The 24771-nt window shown below is 38.1% G+C and overlaps 2 protein-coding genes and 1 long non-coding RNA gene across 3 annotated transcripts; 1 reads left to right on the forward strand and 2 right to left on the reverse strand.

The window, feature by feature from the left end:
- Window positions 1-330: 330 nt before the first annotated feature.
- Window positions 331-2070, reverse strand: LOC140145191 (uncharacterized). The gene has a single exon (XM_072166964.1). The coding sequence runs from the start codon at window positions 2068-2070 to the stop codon at window positions 331-333; it is 1740 nt and encodes a 579-aa protein (XP_072023065.1).
- Window positions 2071-6300: 4230 nt separating this feature from the next.
- Window positions 6301-7788, forward strand: LOC140145193 (craniofacial development protein 2-like). The gene has a single exon (XM_072166965.1). It carries the CDS (start codon window positions 6301-6303, stop codon window positions 7786-7788), a length of 1488 nt encoding a protein of 495 aa, XP_072023066.1.
- A 14130-nt stretch (window positions 7789-21918) lies between these two features.
- Window positions 21919-24074, reverse strand: LOC140145190 (uncharacterized). Its single transcript, XR_011857999.1, has 3 exons — window positions 23755-24074; window positions 23127-23212; window positions 21919-22492 (listed from the first exon to the last, which is right to left on the reverse strand). It is a non-coding gene; the product is annotated as an uncharacterized lncRNA (long non-coding RNA).
- Between the last annotated feature and the right edge of the window lie 697 nt (window positions 24075-24771).

A 24771-nucleotide genomic window follows, 5' to 3' on the forward strand; every position in this document is an offset into this window, starting at 1 on the left:
AAACTTTAGCTTTTTGTTTCAACCCCTGTAATCTGCTCAAATGCTTGGCGCTACAGGAATGACCTTTCGTAAATTCCGACAGCCATTGAGGTACACACCCCGACAATGCACGTTCCAATGATTACATTAAGAGTATGAATTTTTTCCTCATTCCTTTCAATTCTTTTACTATACCAATTTAGTCTATTTTTTATTTTGGCTTCCAGCGTACTTACTACTTCGGCCAGATCTTCATCTGGGTTTTGCATTTTCAGATCTTCGTCTGATTTTTGATTTTTATTCGCCATTTCCTTTATTTCCACACAACAAAATTTATTTCTAGCTTTTTGTTTACTCCCTGGTGGCTGCCTCCGCAGCCCATGTACCCGTATTGTTGTTGAGAGACGTCAGCGTTTCTTTTTTTCCGCGTTCCATCCCAACCTTTTCGGCTTCTGCGCGAATCACCCTTTCTCTGTCAGCATTTAATTCGATAAGCGCTGCGCGGGTGCTGTGCTTAATGTTGGCCTTATGACCTCTATAGTTCTCCATCTCCCGCAGGATATGGTGGGATTCTTCGTTGCTCACTTGCCTGTCTCGGAGGGCGTTTGAAACAAGATCGTTTACAGTGTTCAAACTGCTTTCGGCGGTCCGTTTGACACTTTCATGTTTTTCAACCTTTTTCATGGTCGCTTTTCCAAGAGCCACGCAAACTCCGCTGACTACACCACCGGCAATTGCTTTTTGTCGAAGCTTGGTGTTCAGGTCAATGTACTTTCCCATAAAAGGTTCTTCACGAAACTTAATTCCCCTATGAACCTTGGTCAGTTTCAGACCAAGATCCAAGTACTGTTTCAAGGCTTGGTGGTGAATCACGTACTTCTCCTTGTCTCGAAGATTTGGAATAAGTTTTTCTACTTTGTTGACAGTGACCCTCTCTGGTGCTAGTGGGTAATTATCGTGAAGATTGTGAAGTTCTTGAGGATACTTCAGGTCAACTTCCAAAATACAAGGGTGTGTAGTCCAATCATCCAATTGCCTGGGAGTCATCCACTTGAAGTCTCCGGTGGGCAATGGCTGACTCATCGCCCAGCCGTAGAGGTTGTTGGCGTCAAGATACTGGATGTACCTGGAAGGTTTTGATGGATCGTACTGGTCTCCCATGTACTTGTTGTTTGCTTCTGAGTACCTTGTGGAAATCATCGACACACCACCTCTGATTCCTTTTTCAATCATCATTGCCATGTCAATGTCAGTAAGAAGATTCAGAGTGACTCGAGTAGTCTTCAACATAGCGTCGTATGCAAGCCCTGGGGCTGTGTAGTACCAGAGGGGGTCTAACTCATAGTTCTCGAGACAAACTTTTCTGAAGTTCTCAAAGACATCCGCTAGTAATAGAACATCAGACTTTAGATAGAGGTCATGATATTCTCTCATGGTTTTCATGTCAAAGGCATTCCAAACCTTTTGAGCGTGTTGGTAGTCCTCGTCAGAGATTTCTTCTTCGATGAGCTTGGAGTAGAAGGCTTCTTTCAATGGAAGACGGGTTTCTTGGAGTTTTTCCAAGGAGTTTACATGATCGTATGGGTAAACACCTTTTCTTACGAGAAGTCTTCTTTTTTCTTCGCTCGGGAAGAATTCTTCCATCGTTGGAAAGTTGGACAAATTATCGACAAGCTTGGATAGACCCGACGCCATAAATTTGAAGCTGTCGATGAATCGGAGATCGCGCTTGACCTCGACTTCTTTACCCTCCTTGTCAACGAAGGATCCAACAACGATCTTCTTGGTGAAGGAAATGTACTTTTCTTCATTGTTTGGGATGCAGTCAATCTCCCCCTCGGGTTTTCCAAGATTTTTGATGAAAAGGTGAGCGTCATAGCCAGCAAGATTGTGAAAAATCACCGGAAAGAACTTGGGTGTCCTGTAGTTCAAGTTGCAATTGTTGTGAGCTGCTCCTCGGAATTTTCCTGTGAAGTGGCAGTGATCCCTGACGTTGTAGTTTTCTTCGTCATTCGGAGTTAGTAGAGCTTTGCAAATGTGGCAGTGAGTGGACTCTTCAAAGACCTTTCTATCCTGTCGTCCAAAGATCATATTTTTTATGGACACATACTTATTGTTCTCAATTTTCCAGAACCTGCTGTAAATTTTTCTAATATTCTCCTCAAGAGTGTTCACAAAAATCTGCGAAACGTCATCTTCGGGAGATTTCTTAGTAAAAATCACTGGTTCTTGGAAGTACACTGAGTCGTCGAAGCACTTGATGTAATAACAAAAGCCCGAAGGTTCGTGCTTCTGGTGCTTTTTCGTGTAGCTACCGCCGGGAATTGGCTGGCACGTATCAATGGGCTTCGTGAAGGATTCAAAGTCAGCGTACACAACAAATGGAACACTCTGTGATCTGTAGTGGTTGGTAAAAGAGTTTTTGTAATTTTCGGCATTTCAATCTTCACAGTATCGTGCATAGACAAAGATCTTCGTGAACGGCTAGCCGCTCTTTCGAAGTGTAAGGTGTGTAACAGTTTCGACAATAGTAGTGCGTTGCTTTTTTTTTTTTTCTCGCAGGAATTATCGCGTGCGCATTTTCGTTGCTGGACTTGACAGGAATGTTCCGTAATCCGTGGGGGTGGTGAGCTTTTGATAGGATAATTTACCCAAATTGAAGTAGAGTTCAAACTGTGTTCGTAGACCCCTTCTACATCTACTGAATGAATTTGTCTGGTAAGGCCTGGGACAAAGGACTCTTCTGCTGGCTTTGATAAACAACAAGTAAATGGGTCATTGACTTTTCTGTGAACGTGGACATTGCTAAATTTTGCAGAAAACTTTTGAAATCTTGTTTTGAGAATTGGATGAGTCAACATTTATTAAATTTTTATAATATTTTTTTCCGGTGGCAAAGGGTCCTGAACTGGGAGTCCGTAGATTTTTGATGATTAGAAGATGCCACCTATCTGGATATGTTCTACACATGTCTAGGAACAGGAAAATCTTTGTTGCCAATTTTGGAAATGCTGCAGAGGGCGGCCATCTTGGATTTCAAAATGGCCGCCATTTTCACTATATTTTGCCCTATTTCTCAGCTTGTGAGCAACATACAAGGTTAAAAATGGTGGCAATACCCATGTTTGTGATACCAAGGATTCCATAAAAGCCATTAACTTAGTTGTAAGTAGTTTAGTTTGGCGGCCATCTTGAATTTCAAAATGGCCGACATGTTAAACATACTTTCACCTATATCTCGGCTTGTGAGTAACATAGAAGGCTAAAAATGGTGGCAAACCCCATGTTTGTGATACCAAGGATTCCATAAAAGCCATTAACTTAGATGTAAGTAGTTTAGTTTGGCGGCGGCCATCTTGTGTTTCAAAATGGCCGAAGTGTTAAACATATATTCACCTATATCTCGGCTTGTGAGCAACATAGAAGGCTAAAAATGGTGGCAATACCCATGTTTATGATACCAAGGATTCCATAAAAGCCATTAACTTAGCTGTAAGTAGTTTAGTTTGGCGGCGGTCATCTTGAATTTCAAAATGGCCGACATGTTAAACATACTTTCACCTATATCTCGGCTTGTGAGCAACATAGAAAGCTAAGAATGGTGGCAATACCCATGTTTATGATAATGATAATGGCGGTTGCAAAATCACATGCTGGTGAGAGCCATTTTAAACACCAGTGTCATACACATCTATGAATAACATACAGAGTAGTAATTTTTAAACTGGTGGAATCTAGATTATATGGATTTACATAAAGTTGTTGCAAGTCCTGCTAGGCTTGTTAAACATCATCATCTCTGTCCTCTTCATCGTCACGACCACTTTCTGTATGAGAAGGAGCGTAGTTATTTCTACCTACGGCATGTACAGAAGTCTGTGCAAAACAGTCCATTCATTTTACACTTGCATAGTTTACTGGTACACCGAGTCTGTCCATATCTGCATTTGACGGCATCTGGAGTTAGAGGCAAATGTGGTGTCACTGGTGGCTTCAGAAATAGTGTCTGTCACACCAAGTTGGGAAAACGCTATAATGATCTCATGGTTGGCATCCAAATTATCTAAGACCTTCCAGCATGTTTTATTGCCTTTGACGGTAAACTTCCTAGTAATTTCGGCTCCAGACAAACCCAGGAAGATCTGCTGCTTTTGATAGCCCTAAAACATATTGGTCCCAATTTTATGTTTCTATGGCTCACTCAGAGTTATCACACTTGTGTCAGCTGCACAAGATTTGGATAGTGTCTTACAGCCAGTTATAAGACGTCCGTGTCTGGATCAAGATGTCTGGAGTCATAGCGATCAAAGACTAGGTGAACTTCATTGTAAGTGTTATAGTTTTCCCAGAAACGAAAAAGGACAAGAACAAACTTCGCTACATTTGTGTCTGAAACGATAGCAAGCAACAAGTTTAATTTGCGAGTACCCATGATGATAGTGAAACTCCACACGTGGTCATCAAGTGCTATTGCAGTGAAAGGCAAGGATGAAAGTAAATTGATAGAGCTGAGAGAAGACAGCGCATTATTTGCACGGCTTTTAGTGATATCCAAAGCTCGAGAGATGAGTTATCTGTAGTACCCACAGCTCTCTTTGCACCAGATGGATCACTTTTCATCACTTTCTCCAAGATTGACTTGATGCCCCTCCTTGAATCACTACCTTCAGACACCTCTATCTAGGATGGAGGCTATGGATAGATCATCTAAAACTTTGTCTGTTCCTTCCTTGCCTGGGGATCCAGTAATGACACATCTTCTACTGTTCATGTAAATAACTTGGATGAAGTTAGGAATACCAGTCACTTTATTGAACGTTTCTGGGAGAAGTACAATACTTACGATGACGTGCACGGTGCACCTAGTATGGTCTTTGATCGCTATGACTTTGGTGACATTTCCCTTAAAGTTTCAACATGTGAACGGCCGCTAGCTGGAAATAAAGCTGTGGCTTATCACATAACAGATCAACATCAATTGCAATTAACCGAAGGTATGCGAAAGGTACTTGCACATGTTAAGACAAAATGTGAGTTGACAGCTTTAGCAGAGAAGATTCTGCAGCATGCTGCTATTAACGGAAAGCATGATGTAGTTACGTGGCACAATAAAGAAGAACACTCACACAGGATATTTCGTCGTCCGTATTCCATAGTGGCGTATAGTGGGGCGCCGCGAATAAACAACTTTTCGAGAAAATCGGGTTTGAAGAAATGCCAATTTAAAATCGAGTTGTGTAAATCAGACATTCATTATATTTTGTAAATGATGTGAAATTTCTGTAGTAAACTAAATAGATTTTATTGTTATATATTTTTCAAAAGAAATAAATACATACTATTGCTGGCAAACTGAAAATAAAACTATACGTCACTATGGAAAACAAACAAAACGCAATACCCTAACCTAACGTTAACCGTACGCCACCTCGGTCGCCGTGTAATCCCTATGGCGTTACTTTTCGTCGTTCGTATTCCATAGTGGCGTATAGGTCCGATACGCGTACGCCACTATGACATACGTTGTTTTTCCTTTTTGCCGATATTTCATAATTATAAAATGTGTATAAAAAGGGGAGGCAGTGTGTTAAGGGGAGGCAGTGTGTTAAGGGGAGGCAGTGTTAGCACTGCCGAGGAGCTCATTGATTTCATTCTGGGGTACAGGATACAGATCCCCAGTCTGAAGGGGACGGCGCATCCCCACATGGACGACACCCTACTTCTTTGTGTTGTCAGGTCAAAGCTAGTGTGGGTGCAAACTGGTATTGTGACTATCTCTCCTCTCTTTTTTTGTATATTTATTTATCCTATTATACCACTTCTCCCCAGCTATGGGTTAAATAGACGTTGTTTAAAGCGTGTCAACGACATGGCAGATGAAACATGTGGATACAACACATGGTACAATGTCTTTCACGTTTTCGTGGACAGAGGCGCCTTGTAATATAGTGACAAGAAGCGGCTGCTGACCAAACTGCCTAACAAGCAGTACCGGAGTCCCAGCTAAGGGTTAAATAGACGTTGTTTAAAGCGTGCCAACGACATGGCAGATGAAACCTGTGGATACATCACATGGTACAATGCCTTTCACGCTTTCGTGGACAGAGGCGCCTTGTAATATAGTGACAAGAAGTGGCTGCTGACCAAACTGCCTAACAAGCAGAAATAATACCGGAGTCCTGAGGACTGCGGTGAAGCTACGACTGGCCCAGCAAGCCGGCAGTGGATTTAAATCTCGCTCAAAGTAACTCAAGGAAATGTAAACGGACAGATTCAAACGGACAACGACCTGGAAACGGAAAACGACCTCGGACTAGAACAATGGAAAGAATAGCCACTTGGAATGTCAGTGGCTTAGGTGACAAAGAACCAGAACTTGTTGAAACAATGGAAAGATACAGAATCAACATCATGGGAATATCAGACACCCGACGAAAGGAATATGGGATGAAAGAAATCCACAACAATTATGTCCTCATATGGTCAGGAGTTGAAAAGAACAAAAGAGCCAAGCATGGAGTTGGTTTTGTTCTGCACCCAGAAGTTGCAAAGAACATCACAGAGACAGAATATATTTCAGAGAGAATCATGAAACTGCAGATAAGACAGGATGGTAAAAATACAACATATATCCAAATCTATGCACCCTGCAATGATTCATACACTGATGAGGAAAAGGATGACTTTTATGATCAGTTATCAGACATAATCCAAGGGGTAAATTTGGATGACAACCTATTGGTTATGGGAGATTTCAACGGAAGAGTTGGAAACCAGAGGACACCATGGGAAGCACACCTCGGCCCACACAGTGACCACAATACCAACAGAAATTACAACGGTCAACTAACACTGGAGCTATGTGCTCAGCATGGACTGTTCATCACAAATACATTCTTCCAACACAGAAAAAGTCAAATTTACACCTGGTATAAGTGGAACGACCTAGAGCAGGCATCACAGATAGACTTTATTCTTGCTAGGAAATCACACCAAAGACATGTAATAGACTCCAAAGCCATGCCCAACATACAGGTGGACACTGACCATCGTCCAGTGATGTTGGAAACCAGGGCACCACACCAACTAAGAAACAGGAAGCTGAAACCAGTGACAACCACTATCAACTGGAAGAAACTCAGAGAGGAAGACACCTGTCAAGAAATAGAATTGGAGATGGCACAGAAAATGTGTGACAATCTTTCAGACCGGAAAGGTACAGCAGAGGAGGAGTGGAACTTGTTCAAAACCTCACTAACAGATACGCTGAAAGCAAAGTGTGGGATAAAGAAGGCAGGAAAAGGTGATAAGAAAGGAACTGCATGGTGGAATGACACAGTGAAGGAAGCCATCAAAGTAAAGAAGAAACTCTTTAAGCAGTGGTCCAGAACGAAGTCTCAGAGTGATTATGACAAGTATAAAGAAGCAAGAAAAGAATGTAAGAAAGTAGTTAAAACAGCTAAGAATGCATCTTGGCAGGAATATGGAGAAAACCTAGCAGAGAAATGTGAGAAATCACCCAGAGAATTCTACAAGGCTGTGAAAGCTGTCAGACAAAGGGATGAACCTTTTGACCCCACATCACTGATAAATGATGAAGCTGGAAATCCACTCACTGACCAAGAAGACATAAACAACAGATGGGAGGAATATTTTGATGGTCTCCTCAACTTCGGGGATAGTCAACGCTCCCAGGAACCCTTCAATCCAGGTTTTCCTGATGAAGAGGAACCCTCTATCTTGGAAGATGAAGTTCGAGCTGTTGTGAAAGAAAGTGCCAAAATAAAGCAGCCGGTACTGACGATATAACAACAGAAGCCATCCAAGCATGTGGGGATGTTGGAATCAAGTGGCTTACTAGAGTCTTCAATGCAGCATGGGAGGAGAGAGCAGCACCTGATGACTGGCAAAAGGCGATAGTGATTCCTATCTGGAAAAAGAAAGGAAGCAAGAGAGATTGTGAAAAATACAGGGGCATCTCCTTGCTGAGTCACGCCGGCAAGATGTTTGCAAAGATCATAGAGAGAAGAATTCGACCCCTTGTGGAGCTGCAACTAAGTGAAACACAATTTGGCTTCAGAAAAAACAGGGGATGTACAGATGCAATTTTTGCGCTTCGACAGTTATGTGAAAAGTGTATCGAGTTCAACCAGGAGCTGCACATGGTGTTCGTAGACCAAGAAAAGGCTTTTGATCGGGTGGATAGAGAACAGTTGTGGGCTGTAATGGAGGGCTATGGTATAAGAGGTCAACTGCTAGATAATGTCAGAGCTCTATATAAAGACAGCAAATGCATGGTGAGAACCAGAAGTGGGCAGTCAAAGTGGTTCCCAGTAACATCAGGGGTACGTCAAGGCTGTGTGCTGTCGCCACTGCTCTTCTTGATTTATATGGACAAGATCGCCAAGGAAGCAAATCCAACTAGTGGAGAAATAAATGAGCTTCTCTTTGCAGATGACCAGAGCCTCATCCACAAGGATTCAGCAGGACTTCAAGACCATACCAACAAACTAAATGCAGCATGTGAGAAATATGGCATGAAAGTCAGCATAGCCAAAACAGAGACTATGGTGGTTAGTCGATTACCCAAGGATACTGACATCACCATCAACAACAGCAAGCTTAAACAGACAAAGGAGTTTAAGTACTTGGGAAGTATCTTTTCTGAGGATGGAAGTATCACCAGAGAAATAGAGACACGATGTCAAAAGGCCAATAATATTATCTACCAACTAGGCCCGCTTCTCACACATCCTGCAATACCGATGGATACAAAAGCAAAACTCATCAATGCCATATTTTTCCCAACTCTCTGCTACCAGTGCCAAACGTGGACTCTCAACAAAAGAACAACCCAAAAGCTCATCACCTGTGAAATGAGATGCCTAAGAACAGCAGCTAATAAGTCAAGGAGGGATAAAATCAGGAATGAGGATATCAGGAAGATGGTGGGCACCACACCAATCACAGAATATGTTGCAAAACAACAAGTTAGATGGTTCGGTCACCTTATGCGACTGGCCCCTAGCCAACCTGCATCAAGAACATATAACAGCAAAACAACAGGAACTAGGGCCATACTGCAGTTACTGTCCGTTTTCCTATACACAATACACAGTGCTCTCACCATTGAGCTGTGACCTCTACAAATCGTGCCACGTTAAAAGGATAGGCATTTGCCTAGTTAACGTCAATGTGTGAAAAATAACCGGCCAATATTAAAAGTACTCTCAAAAACTTCTAGCAAATATATTTCTCTAACATGACCTAAAATTACAGCTAGGTTAGATGTTCAGAAATATTCGTACTTTGGTAAAACAGTGAGTGAGGGCAAGGCATAGCTAGCCAAATCCCGTGTTAATTGAATGGAGATTTGACCGAAAATTTTGGTAAACGGACCGCTCACTTCTGAAGAATGCCACACGAAAACGGTACAAGCTACATTTAAAGTACTCTCTGTTCGATCATCATGATGAGTTTTTAAATAGTATGCCGAAATTTGGTACTGTAGGTAATTGACAAAGGGTCGTACTTCGCTGATGAGTAAGTGACAGTGAACATGAAAATCAGGTCCCATAACCCAAGTTAGTAGCTAGTTAGTGGAGGCCGTCACGGACTGATTATTGATTATTGAAGTGCCTTATTAATAGATACGCACGATTTAGGGCAAGAAAAAAAAACCGGGACACTTTTGGAGACATCATCATCATCATCATCATCATCATCATCATCATCATCATCATCATCATCATCATCATCATCATCATCATCGACATCATCATCATCATCACTTTCTACATTTTTCTAAACAACATAGGGCCTACCGTTTTAATAAGATTTTTTCTTGAAATGCATGTAACTATAATTATTGTTTAGAGCGTGATGAAATAAAACATCACGATTTTCATCACAAAACAAATATAATGCATAAGAAATCGTTTGTTTTAGAGCGTGATGATGAAATAAAACATCACGGTTTTCATCACGAAACAAAGTAATACATAAGAAATCGTTTGTTTTAAAGCGTGATGAAATAAAACATCACGATTTTCATCACAAAACAAAGTAATAGGCCTACAAAAGAAATACATTTTTCGAGAGTGATTAAATAAAACATCACGATTTTCATCACGGAACAAAGTAATACATAAGACATCGTTTGTTTGATTGCAATCAACCGCGACAGTTCGTCTCACACACATAACAATGCACTGCGATCAAATAGGTTGATGACAACATTTGATTGAATGGACTGCACTGCGCCATGATTACGTGCACCGGTTCAAATCCTTTGTTTGGAGCCAATCAATAATTTCACGTACAGCCTCTATGCAAATTAGAGTTTACACACGCTGCAGCTGGGGTAATCGACCGAAGCTGGTTGCCGTTAGTGATCGAATGCATGAGCTTATTTGCTTTATTGAATCGATTTACTGGATTAATTTCCTGTTAACTGGGTTTAATGCCACAAAGGTCGAATCGGGCTTGCAATGGACCATAAGTGCATCATGCTAGAGGAAGACCAAGGAAGAGGTGGGCAGATGGAGTAAAGGAAGTACTCGCAAGTCATGGGATTACCATGAGTGAGGCTACCCGACTCGCCCAGGAAAGAAAGTTACATTTCCCACGACGCTATGAAAGGCAAAAGTAGTGGATTAAAGTAAAGTAAGTAAGTAAAGTATAAAAAGTGGCGTATGGTCGATACGCCACTATGGAATACAAAAAATGTGACTTTGTAACTATACGCCACATTTAATTAATTAATTACTAATTAATTAGCTAATTATGACTGATGAGACTTAGAAAAATGAAAGAGAACATCATCCAAAACATATGTGCCAATTTAAAAAAAATGACCAAAAATCACTATACCCCACTATGGAATACAGCCGACGATTTAACCTAAGTAGTTTACAGGGGAAGGCAGACACCAAGCTCATGCTGCCCCGGGCATGCTGCATGGCATTGAGGCCACCAACAATTTATGGTGCTACCTCATTGAAGATCTTCTTTCCAGACACAGACGTCTTGGTCCTGGCTGTAAGGCGCTATCCAAACCTTGCAACAGACACGGGAGTGAGCCATAGAAACATAAAACTAGGACCAAGATACAATGCTTCGGGCCATCAAATGCAGCAAGTCTTCCTGTGTTGCTTGCCTTAATTGTCTAGAGCCGACATTACTGGAATGTTTGCCGACAAAGGCAGTAAGGTCTTAGATACTTTGGATGCCAACCATGACATCATTATTGCATTGTCTTGGTGTGACAGATACTGTTTCTGAAGCAACCAGTGATGACACATTTGCCTCCAGCTCCAGATGCCGTTAAATACAGGTGTACCAGTGACCTATGCAAGTGTAAAATGAATGGACTGTTTTGCACAGACTGTACATGCTGTGAAGAGAAATAACTATGTGACAATGCTCATTCTCATACATTAAGTGACTGTGACAATGAAGAGGACAGTGGTGATGATGTAACAAGCATAGCAGAGGTAGCAACTTGCAACAACTCTATTTAAATCCATATAATCTAGATGCCATCAATTAAATTACGACTCTGTATGTTATTAATAGATGTGTAGGACATTGAACAACTGGTATTTGAAATGACTCTCACCCGGGCTACATTTTAAAATTCACGGTGGCAGCGAAAGGACCATTATGGGATGGTGATTTTGAACCCCCAATATCATAAACATGGGTATTGCCACCATTTTAGCCTTCTATGTTGCTCACAAACCGAGATTTAGGTGAATATATGTTTAACATTTCGGCCATTTTGAAACTCAAGATGGCCGCCGCCAAACTAAACTACTTACATCTAAGTTAATGGCTTTTATGGAATCCTTGGTATCACAAACATGGGTATTGCCACCATTTTTAGCCTTCTATGTTACTCACAAGCTGAGATATAGGTGAAAGTATGTTTAACATGCCGGCCATTTTGAAATTCAAGATGGCCGCCAAACTCAACTACTTACAACTAAGTTAATGGCTTTTATGGAATCCTTGGTATCACAAACATGGGTATTGCCACCATTTTTAATCTTGTATGTTGCTCACAAGCTGACATATAGGGCAAAATATAGTGAAAATGGCGGCCATTTTGAAATCCAAGATGGCCGCCCTCTGCAGCATCTCCAAAATTGGCAACAAAGATTTTCCTGTTCTTAGATATGTGTAGAACATATCTAGATAGGTGGCATCTTCTAATCATCGAAAATCTACGGATTTTCGCTTGCTCCTACTATAGCCTGGATATTGATTAGAAACTATAGTCATGATGGGAAAAATATTGCACTAATATTTCTCTTTGACCTACTCTCTTAATGTAAAAGAGTGAAAATTCACTCTTTTAGAGTGAATTTCACTCTTACAAAGAGTGACTCTAGGGACCAGTCCTTGAAGAGTGAAAATCACTCTTTGTAAAGAGTGAAAATATTTCACTCTCAAAAGAGTGCTTTCTCACTCTTAAAGAGACTGAAACCCACTCTCAAAAGAGTGGAAATGAAATGACTCTCACTCCAAAAAAGTGGTAATTCACTCTTAATTGAGTGAAAACTAATCAATCTTTTTAGAGTGAATTATATTACTTTCTTGTCACTCGAAAAGGAGCCAAGTTTACTCGATAAGAGTGAAAATCAGTTCACTCTTGACAGGGAGTGAAAATGTCACTCTTTTACATTTAGAGAGTAATTAGTTCAAAGTTAAAATTCCACATTTTGTTTTAAACAGTGCCAACAATATTCATTTTAGAGTGTTTTTTTTAATATGCAATTCAATCTTACACCCTCAAAGATTCACAAAGAATTATTTAAGGCTATCGATTCTGAAACAAACATGTTTGTTCAATTGTAATTGTTCATATTCTCCCCCAATTTACTCATTTTGGAAACTAACCATTGAAATGAAGATGAAAAAGTGAAGATATTTAGGCTATATGCATGTTTTGAATGCTTTTAAGAGTTGTGCCAAGTCTTCAAATTTGGACTCGTTTTGAAAGAAAACATGCAAATAAAAAGAATTAGGATTTGGTCAATGTTTCATGTGCCCAAACGGAATAATTGTTTAACACTAACGCGGCTACGCCACAGAGGCTTCTTGGTGACGGGAATGGAAAGAAGGAAGGAATAAGAGAGAAAACAAAGAAAGAAGTTGTTTGCTCTGGGTGGGATTCTAACCCGAGACCCCTCGTATGCCAAGCACTAAGTCGGCGACACTTTGCCACTGGTCTTGAGCTGGCCTGGCCAGCGAAAGCGTGCCTATAATCACTTAGAGCGATTACGTCATCGCACCACGTTGGATGCAAGTAGTATTTTGTAGTACCTGGGCGTGTTAGGGTTAAGGATATTGAGTTTGGGGTTAAGGATGCACATAGGATCACTGAAGTGTTACATGGCCAAAATTGAGTTTTCATCACTAATGTCATCTTCAAACCGTATTTTATCTTGTCATTAATAGATTTTAAAGAAATCTTAAAATTTGAACCATAAGAAAAGCTATTTTAAAGACCATTTTTCATTAAAAATTCGTCAAAATGCAAAAGCAAATAAATCATTGTTTTCCCGCAATATCTCGCGTTCTCGTAACGCGTACTGCGGCGTACAGCTAGCAAAGACACGCACACATGGTAAACTGGATGGACGAGGTGATTATTGATTGAGGCGCTGGAGTCGCCAATCGCGATCACTACCGTATTTTATCGTATTGATCTCTTCCAAGGCAGGTAAAGCTTGCACCATTGCATTGCGAAACTGCGGGCCGACAGAGTGCAGACCACCACCGTCCCGTCCCCGTCCCAGAATCAGTAGGCCTAGGCCTACTCGATAAATTTCGCCAAAAAGTGCTGATATAGTGGTATAAATTATAGGTTTTGGAAAAAAATTTGAATATAATAGTGAATTTTTTGTTTGTTTTTGTTTTGTTTTTCAAGTTTCATTCTGAACTTGAAAAGATGAAATTTATCTGTAAGAAGTAGGCCTAGTTACCCGTAAGAAGCCCTGTAATGATGACGCAATCTGGTAGATACGATAGAAAACGTAGGCCCTAAATATTTTGCTAGTAGGCTAGACTTAGCCCGTATAGTACATCATTAGGCTTATTATGTTATGTTTAAAAATTTGTTTTATTTCATTCATTCATTCATTCATTTCATTGTTATTATTTGATTTACCAAGTTGGTGTAGTCGGACAAGAATATAGACCTACCTTTTATGCAGTCCCAGCCTTGGTTCGGGAGCCTCTGCGGTCGTTCAGTCTCGTCTTAATTTTGAAGACCATAAAAAATATAGTTACTACCGGTAGGCCTATATACATAAGGCCCTTAATAATGTTTCAAAGTGATATTAAAACACGGATTTAAGATTCGTTTTCAAACGTTCTCTACTCCTGATTGACCATTAACGCAATGTCAAAAACGTTGACATTTCAATACATCATATCGACCATCTAGGCATATAGGCCTACAACTCTATGTCAAAAATGTCGATATTTGAAATCAGCATGAGTGTACACATGTGGTACCACTGTGATTCCTGTGCGGTTTTCTACCCAACAAAATCGCACAAAATGGCGACCCCCAGTAAAAAGAAAACGCAAATTCGTGCTTTTTTCAGAACCCATTTTAACTACATTTCCATTAGTAGGCCTATTAGGTCTATTATATACCATGATTGCGATAAAAGCTTTTGGTTTTACAACACTTTTTGCGAATGTTTTGGCCGAATGCCTTTTTATTTGCAATGTTTGTCTGGCTTTCAACTTTCACGTTTATAATGTTTTCTGCATACTTTAAAAGGTAAACTGCTTTAAAGCATTTTTCGTGAATGTTTTCATGCAGTGTTTTAAAACGCTCTTTATAGCATGATGCCTATATATACGGTAGGCCTACTGCATAAACCACAATTTAATTTAAAGCCATAAGTGTTTCGTTTTCTACTTTTACGGAAGCTCTGCTGCACCATGGAAACAAGACTGCAGTAAATAAAATGGCTACACCATGTGGATAAACATATGCCGAATGTGCACGGATAATTTTTTCATATTGTATATTTTACCTTCTAAATCACCAAAAAAATGCCAATCTGCTGCAGTTGGACGCCCCTTCTCATTTTCTATCTTGACCAAACGTCACAAGTCACCGGATTATATATTCATGGAATAATCTTCAAAAATGGACCTAAAATCCGCTGTATTTTTCTAAATCGCGATTTTCGGCAAGTTCACTTTTGACCACTTTTAACCATTTTTGTTTTGTTATAGCGTCTAAATGAAGCATCACTGAGGTAAGTTTTTAAGTCAAACGTTTAGATATGGCCAAAATCTAGATAGTGTTTTTCATTTTTTTTTTAAATTAGGGCCTAGAACTTTTTTATCACCCATGATTCAAAAAATTTGAACACGGGTCACACGTTTTACTGATTTTTTGCCTATATTTTAAAAACTAAGCAAAATTTCGAAAAAATAAAAAAGCACTTTCTAGATTTATTTGTCTAAATTAATAAAATTCATGTTTTACAGTTTTGATTTTCAAATAATTTTTTATGGCGGACCAAAAATTTTTGGTCAAAAAAGCCGTTTTTTGGGGATTTTCTCGAAAATTGTACTTTTTGACCCAAAACTGACATTTTAAATGGATTTATGAGCTCATTTCCGTTCAAAAAATGTATACTTTTATATACTTTACATAAATAGTTTTCGAGTTATGAGGTGAATAATAATGGATAATTAGTGATCCTGTGTGCCTCCGTAAGGATATTGAGTTTCGATAGTGGGGAATTAGCCCTAATGCCCCAGGCGAATTAGCCCTAATGCCCCAGGGGCTTTTTGGCGATGGGAAGGGAAAGAAGGATGGAATAAAGAGAGTAAACAATGAAAGAAGTTGTTTGCACTGGGTGGGATTCGAACCCGAGACCCCTCGCATGCCAAGCACTAGGTCTGCGACACTTTGCCACATGTCTTGGGCTGGCCTGGCTAGCGAAAGCGAGCCTATATCACTTAGGGCGATTACGTCATCGCACCACGTTGGATGCACGCACAAACAGCGCATATATCAAGTAGTATTTTGTAGTACCTGTGCGTGTTAGGGTTAAGGATATTGAGTTTCGATAGTGGCCTATTAGCCCTAACGCCCCAGGACAATTTTGGTGTCAAAATGAATCAGCTAACATTACAAAACAACTCAAATGTTGAACACAAATACATTTTTTACATCTTCAGAATGCAAAAATTTGAAAAGAAAAAAACCCCTTTTTTAGGAATTTCCAAAAATAGGGTCAGTATTATTTTGTACAGTAAATAGAAAACAACCCTTTTTTCTGATTTCCAAAATTTAGGGTCGGTCGGTTCAAGGCAAGCAAACATCTTTTTTTTGGCCTAAGTGTACTCCTGTATAAAAGGCACTCATCATTACTGTGTACCCTGTGTACATGAAGGGTCCTCATGATGCTACACTATCTGTGCACAAGGAGATCATATGCATCCCAGGAGTGCACATTCATGCGAATCAGTCCAGCTTCCCATGTAGATTCACCCAGTGTGTGGGCTTGTAAACACCGACGAATGGGCACATTGTTTTGGTAGGCCTATAATAGGCTAGTCAAATTAAAAAATTACCCACCACTAATTGCAACAGAATCCATTTTACATGCGCCCAAAAGATCACACAAAAACATATCAAAAATCCCAAAAAATCCAAGCAGTGGAACAGTGCCTAATTTGCATAAATCCAAAATGGCCGCTTATGCAGGTGTGAAATTTCAAATCAACAACGTTTCTTTTGCTCTAGATCCGCCAATGGATGAGGCTGCAGTTACATGCTCTCCATGCAGTGCAGCTGCTTTGCGTATACGTCTGTTTCTGTACTAACCATCCATGCACCCAGATACTTGAAGTCGCTCACCCCCGGCGCTCACCTCTTCTAGTTTGGTGTCCTTGTTTGTTGGGATATATATCTTTTGACTACGGTTGAAGGACATGAACTTTGATTTTGAAGCATTCATTTTGAGGCCAAACTTTTCCAACAGATGGTTCAACCCTTTGCAGTAGCTCTTGTGCTTGGTGGATTTCCTCTGACAGTAGGGCTATGTCGCCTGCCAAGTCCAAATTAAATCTGTTTGCACTTCAGGTCCGATTTGCCTGCTTCTTCTCTTCTCTAGCTGGAATCCAAGCTGCTCTTCTCTGCCTTCGACTGCCTCCCTCAAAGCAAAATAAATCCAATACCACCACAAAGAGGTAGGCCTATGGGGCAAGGGTGTCTCCTTGCAGTACACCAGCAAATATATCAAACAGTTCAGTTTCTCCATCTGACGAAACTACTTTTGCCTTTGTATATTCACATACTTGCCTTCCATAGATTGATTAGGGATTTTTATAGGCATTGAGAATTGACAGCATGTTTCCTCTATGAATGGTATCAAAGGCTTTCCTGAAGTCTATGAAAGTTATTATTGCAGGCAGGTTTTTAGCCTTCATTACTTCAATAATCAAATTTTCGCTTGGCAGAGCATGTAGGGTCACCGCACTTTGGACAGACAAAGTTCATTCATTCATTCATTCATTCATTCATTCATCCATCTTTATTTCATTCAAATATAAAATATAACAGCACAACAATTAACACGGAATATCTCATAGAAGCAGACAGACCGAGGAAAACGAGGGTAGGCAGATTTCTTTCATGCTTTGATGGTTGAGCAAGTGTCCCAAGTTATGCACACTGGTAACATTAAAAAAATCTCACGACCCCTCTGGTACGAGATACAAGACCCCCCTAAAATGACCCCCTGCCTCCCCCTTTCCAACAACAAAAAAGCTAGAAAATGGGTAGTTTCAAGATGATCAAATATATAGAAGACCATTCACAATGGAAAATATACTCTGCAGGTTTTAAGTTGACCTATTAATCTTAACGGATATGAAAGAAAAAGTAAAAAATCTTATTGGGTTGTTCCATTTTTTAGGAGGGGTGTTTTCCTATTTTTCACTTTTTGAGAAAAAGTGAAAAATGCGTTTTTTACCCACTTTTTGATACAAAAATGAAAACCTTCATACCTTTTAATTTTTTTTATTTTCACATGTAAACTAGTTTCATGCAAGACTAATTAAATAAAGAAATAAAAATCATGGAGTGTATTTTAGTTTATGAGATATAAACCCCGGAAGTGCACTACTTTTTCCATATTCTAGAATGCAGATGTTGTAGAGATATTGAGTTTAAGTCTTGATTGTGTATGTTTAATAAAACGAAATTGTTTCTCCTTTATAATGTCTCAGATGACAATCAGAGGTATTTTGAAGTCTGGGCTATTCCATTATAATACAGAGGTATCACTCTAGAACATTTTTAAGTTTGGGCCAATTACATCTAAAAAGCTAGAAAATGAGTATTTTAACGATGATCAAAGATATAGAAAACCATTCACAATAAAAAATATACTCTGTAGGTATTAAGTTGATATATTACCCTTAACAGATATGAAAGAAAACGTTAAAAAATCTAATTGGTTTGTTTCATTTTTAGGAGGGGTGTTTTCCTATTTTTCACTTTTGAAAAAAAAAAAAAGAAAAATGCGTTTTTTACCCACTTTTGACACAAAAAATAAAAACCTTCATATCTTTTAATTACTTTTATTTTCACAGGTAAACTAGTTTTATTCCAGACTAATTAAATCAAAAAGTAAAAATCATGGAGAGTATTTCAGTTTATCGGATACAGGCCCCGAAAATGGAGTACTTTTTCCTAATGCTAGAATGCAGATGTTGTAAATATATTGAATTTAATTGGTTACTTGAAGTCTTGATTTTGGTTTAAATAAAAAATAATTTGTTTCTCCTTTATATTGTCTATTATGACAATCAAAGGTATTTTGATGTGTGGGTTAAACCATTATAATACAGAGGTGTCACTCAAGAAAGGTAGCTTATAATGGTCCAATAACATCAACAAAGGTAGAAAATTGGTATTTTCACGATGAACAAAGATATAGAAACCCCTTCTCAATCAAAAATATAATCTGCATGTGTTAAGTTAAATTGCTCCTTAGGAATATACGAAAATGGGTACTTTCAAGATGATCAAATATATAGAAAACCATTCACAATGAAAAATATACTCTGCAGGTATTAAGTTGACATATTAATCTTAACGGATATGAAAGAAAAAGTAACAAATCTGATTGGTTTGTTCCATTTTGGGAGGGTGTTTTCCTACTTTTCACTTTTTGAGAAAAAGTGAATGAATAATGTGATTTGTTACCAATATTTTGATGCAAAAATAAAAACCTCCATATATTTTTATTTTTTGATTTTCACAGGTAAACTAGTTTAAGGGCTCAGATAGTGACGTTTTCACATATTTCTTTGTGGGACTTGAGAGCACATGAGCCTTCTGATATCAAATAATTGTGATTGTGATATAATAGATTTTTTTTTTCAAATACACCAAAAACATTTAGGTCTTTTTGGCAAAATATATCTTTAATATCTATATGAAAGGTCAAAATGTTCAATTGATCGTCGGCTTTTCATCCCAGCTACATAGGCCTACACTTTAAGTATATATCGTTAGATTTATAAAGTTTACTTCGAGGAATGTTAAATATAAAATTTTAATAATTTGCCATCAAATTTGTATTATATCGTAAATTTCAAAAATCAAAATTATTTGATATCGGAAGGACATTCCTCGTAATCAGAATGCAATTGGAAATGTCTGATGTGCTCTCAGGTCACATACAAAATACGTGAAACGCCGCTATCCGAGCCCTTAATTCCAGACTAATTAAATAAAGAAATACAAGTCATGGATGATATTTTAATTTACGAGATACACATGCCAGAAGTGGACTACTTTTTTGAAATGCTAGAATGCAGATGTTTTTAAGATATGGGCTTTTAATCTTTTGTGTATTTGTAATTAAAATATGATTTGTTTTCAGTGGGGTGCCACGGGGGAGGGGTGCTATCCTCAACAAATGCCCCTAGTCAGAACTTTTTCCCCAGTTGCCTCCCCCTAAAACTGGCGCTGCCATTGTTTGTGTCTCCTTTATAATGCTTAATATGACAATTAAATGTATTTTGACATCTGAGTTATTCCATTTTTATAGATGGGTGTCATTCTAGAAACTAAAATGGAGAACATTTTCATGACAGAAATATTTTGAAAAAAAAAGCTGAACACAGTGCATCTGAATTCCAAATCAGTCATAACACTTAATCATAGTCACAAGGTGCAAATGGTAAATTTTGTTTGAGGCGAGTGATCATTCTCTCTCGCACGCCACAGTTTGCCCAAACTCAAATGCTAGTGAGCAATTTTCCACTCACCATAGATACAATTTTATGTGAATGTAGATACCTTTACATACTTTCATTAAGTATTACAGCTTCAAATCTATGTAGCATTTCTTATATAATTTATAGTTGAGATTTGGACATAGAATAAAGGACATCAAAAGACATTTTTTGAGCCTTTTGATGCTTATTGTTAAAATCATCATTAACCTTTGTCACGGATGGAATACCGTATGAGAACTTCATGGCTTGGGGCAATTGGTAATGCAAAGAAGTTGGTATTTCTCAGTGTGGAACGTAACTCCGCATAATATAAGCATTTTTACTTGTGGAGTTCTTGCAAGGTGTCCAGATCGTGTTTTGATTGAACTTTGGTCAGCATTTTGGTAGACCGTTTATTTATCATCCCTTCAATGTTAGACATACGAAACAGTGAAATATGGCGAAAACCATGATAATTAAGTTTTCTACAAACACCCCAGTGACATAATGTTAATTGTATTTTTTGTTGAAATCATTACCATCTGTTGTGATAAGGAAGTAGTTTGTGTAAGAAACACATGAAGAAAAACAAATGGTTCATTTGACCAATTGTTAAAAATGCACTGCATTTGGTGGACATTGTTAGATGCTATGGTATTCTCTGCAATGATATGACTGTATATTTGTGCAAACAGCAATAATGGGACAATGCTAAAATGCACTGAATTGGTGGACATGTAAGTAAGATGCAATGGTTGTCTCAATGATATGACTGCATATTTGTGCAAACAGCAATAGTGGAATAATGTTTAACAAATATAAAATATTTTCCTATTAACACACGAATTAAAATTAGGACTAACTAAGGCATTTTGAACATTTTGAACATGGAGACCTGGATATATAAAAAAAAAATCATTTTTTTAAAACCCTTTCGTTATTTATTGTTATAACCATATTTGTTAAGTTTGACCAAGCTAATGCAACTCTCCTAATTAGCATCATACGGTAGAGCTATGAGCATTTAGCAGATCGTATTGCTATTATCTGCTCAATATCAGCCATTTTACACACACAGCAAAAAATAAAAGCTCAATATTGAGTAAAATATTACTCATCACGATAGTAAAAAGGGAGCTAGTCGAATTTTTAGTAATTTTTACTCAGCTTCGGTTGATTAATTGTTTACTCAGCACATGTTGATTAAACTTTACTCAATATTGAGTAGTTCCCTTTTTACTCAAAGATTAGACTAAAATTTACTCTTTCACTTGGAGTAATATTTGCTCAACTTTTGTTGAGTAAAATTTACTCAAAATTCGACTAGCTCCCTTTTTTACTCAAAGATGAGAGTAAATTTTACTCATTGACTGTGGAGTAATATTTGCTCAACGTTTGTTGATTAAATTTTACTCAATATTGAGTAGCTCCCTTTTTTGCTCTGAAACAAGGAAAAATTTACTCGTTTAACCTTGAGTAAAGGTTTACGCAAGTGTTGATTAAAACGATTACTCATTATTTGAGTAAAACTTAAGTGAAAAGATTTGCAAAATGATGAAGAGTAAAGTGTTACTCAACATTTTGAGCAACATGAAACGTATTTTACTCAACAAATATTGAGCAAAAAACACTTTCGAATTGTATTGTGGCTCCATCTGCAGCTGGAACAAAGCAGTATTTTAAACTAAAAGAATGAAAAGAATACGAAATTAAATATAATATTCTGCATTTTCCTGGTTTTATTTTCAAAATAGGTATCAAATAAATCACAATATAGCATGTCTATTGTCTCATTACCCAATGTGAGCAAACATAGAATAAAATAGAAGCCGGTCACCTCTCCCAAAACTTTTGATGTGAAAAAGTCATTTGAAAATTAATGTTATAGATGCTGAGTGTTTTAAAAGGGACAGAAATTAAGTCTTCACTTCATTATGTTTTAACACTCAAGAATGGTCTAATGTTACCAGGTTCTTTAGTAGCTGATATAGTGTCCAGGAACTGCCAAATAGCAGTGATCAGCCTGTACATGTACTGGATATGCTAAGTCATTGTATGTGAAGGATTTGGTATATCTTGTGCACAAGTTCTACTACTTTCATCACTGTTGCGCATTGAAAAAGCTTGCCTATCCATTATAAAAACACTGTTCTGGATTCAACTTGCTTCACAAGTATATAAATGGCAGCGTGCGTCCAGTAAAGTTGGCGAGGAACCAGTCCAAAGCTGTGCCTTCCTGAAACATGTAAAATAAAAGAAAATGTAATAAAGGACATTGGGACTATTCAAGTGAAATAAAGCTGCCTTAAAATAGAAAATCCACCACCTTTTCATTGTATCAACCATAAATCAAAATTTGTTTGGTACTCGAAAGTGATGAAGTAGATGGAAGGTTTAAAATATAAATAACCAAATTTATGGATGTCTTATTTTTAAACTGTCTATAATTGGTCAGATGGTATATAACCAAAAATGAAAACTCAAAAATGACATATTTACATGTAATTTACATTGTAATCACCCATTGCATTGGCATTTCTACTTTCATGCGATTTTGCAAATATTTAAAATATCTTTATAATTATTATATTATTATTCCTGTGATAGCGGGCAATGCTATTTTCAAGGGGACACAAACTTTAGGAGACAAGAATTTACAGAAATGGTAAACAAGATAATTATAAGATTCGCGCTTGATTATTCAAAGTTCACGATAGCCAACACCTGTCGGGTGAGGATGAGAGGTTCTACATGGGGTTTTCCCCTTGGCATTTGAGGTTTCATGAACTACACATTCAATGAACTACATGTATTCTGAAATGTACAAAGAAATTGGCAAGTTAAATGCAACATTATTGATAGAAATTTACCTGTTGACTGACGTTCGTGCATTTTTCTTCAACACCTTTCCTGGAAAGAGGTAGGGCAGCACAAAAATCCCGAAGTCACATCTGATCTGTAAGTAAAATATAGATCAATATTATAAATGCACTGAAAAAGAAAACTGCCTATGGAAAAAAAATTTCAAGTGATATTTTGCAATGGTTTCACTCTCCTACTACATATAACTGCAAAAAAGTTATGTGGCACGAGTCAACATCAGGATCAGGGACGTAGCAAGAGCTTTGGGGCATATGGACAAGGAGTAGTGTGAGGCCTTCTAAACATCTCCTTTATCAGCCCTATCCCTATCCACTTCATTTTCGCTTTTGCTCGGGGCCCATGGACTTTGTCCACCCTATCCACTTGCTGCTACGCCCCTGGTCCCCGGGCCTGGTCCACATCAGCGTATGTACTTCGAGGTTGTTCAGACTAGTACATAAGATATACGATCGCAAATATACAAGTACACAGCTAGCATGGTGAGCCGATGCCCATACTGATAAGCAACTAACTTAAAACCTGTCTATATCCGGTTCAAATCATACAATAAGATTTCTAAATTGTGTAACAGGTATATGGACATAAAGTTATGAATAATAGTAATGAAATTAGTACCTTCAAATATTGGTTGTACTGCTGACAAACTCCATTCCACCAGCAGACACTGCACCTCCGCATCCCGGCTCCGCTTTTATACGCCATGATGACATGAATTTTAATACGTCGTCGAATTAAACTTACTCCGCGTGTTGAATTTACTACGCGATTTGAGTAAAATACAATGTGGCGATTAAAATATTTTACTTCTTTCCATTGACCATTTTTACTCTGGCAAAGAGTTGTGTCAAATATCGTCTTTTACTCGTTGATGAGTAAATAATTGGTCTATTTTTTAATCAACATACTTTAGTCGGTAGCACTTTACTCCTTATTTTTTGCTGTGCAGTGGAATATAGCAAAAACCTTGATACCCCAGTTTTCTACAAACACCCCTTTGAAATAATGGACTAACCCTGGCTAATATTCCATGTTTGTGTCACCGTAGTCATGTGGTATAGAGTGATAAACAAAATGTTGCAGTTTTGAATTGAAGTCATCATCATATGCAGTGATATGGAAGTAGAAGTGTAAGTAACACAAATGCCTCATTTGACTAATTGTTAAAAGTGCTCTGAATTGGTGGGTATGTAAGTAAAATAGTAAAGAAGTCTCCATGATTTTGAATGCATTTTTGTAAACATCAATAGTGGGGTAATTTATGACAAAAAAAAAAAAAAAAAAAAGATATGAAGGTTTTTATTTTTTCCACCAAAGATTGGGGAAAATTAGGCATTTTCAACATTTTAAAAATACAAGAATATAGTCTCACCCCTCATGCTGAAAATGGAACATTCCAAACAATTTTAAAGCTTGCTGTGCATTTTCATATTGTGAAAATATGTAATATTACATGACAGAAAAAATAAACTGTTAAACCATTGTGTTATATTCAAACATGTCATCTGAAATGTGTGCAAAATTCAATATTTTCAAATTTGTCAGCGGTTAACAGAAGCATATTTTAGGGCGGTTTTAGGGGGGTCTGGTATCTTGCTCAGGGGGGATATGAGAATTTTTCATCACCATTTTCAT

This window comes from Amphiura filiformis, unplaced genomic scaffold (assembly GCF_039555335.1).
Source record: "Amphiura filiformis unplaced genomic scaffold, Afil_fr2py scaffold_167, whole genome shotgun sequence".
Classification (NCBI taxonomy): Eukaryota; Metazoa; Echinodermata; class Ophiuroidea; order Amphilepidida; family Amphiuridae; genus Amphiura; species Amphiura filiformis.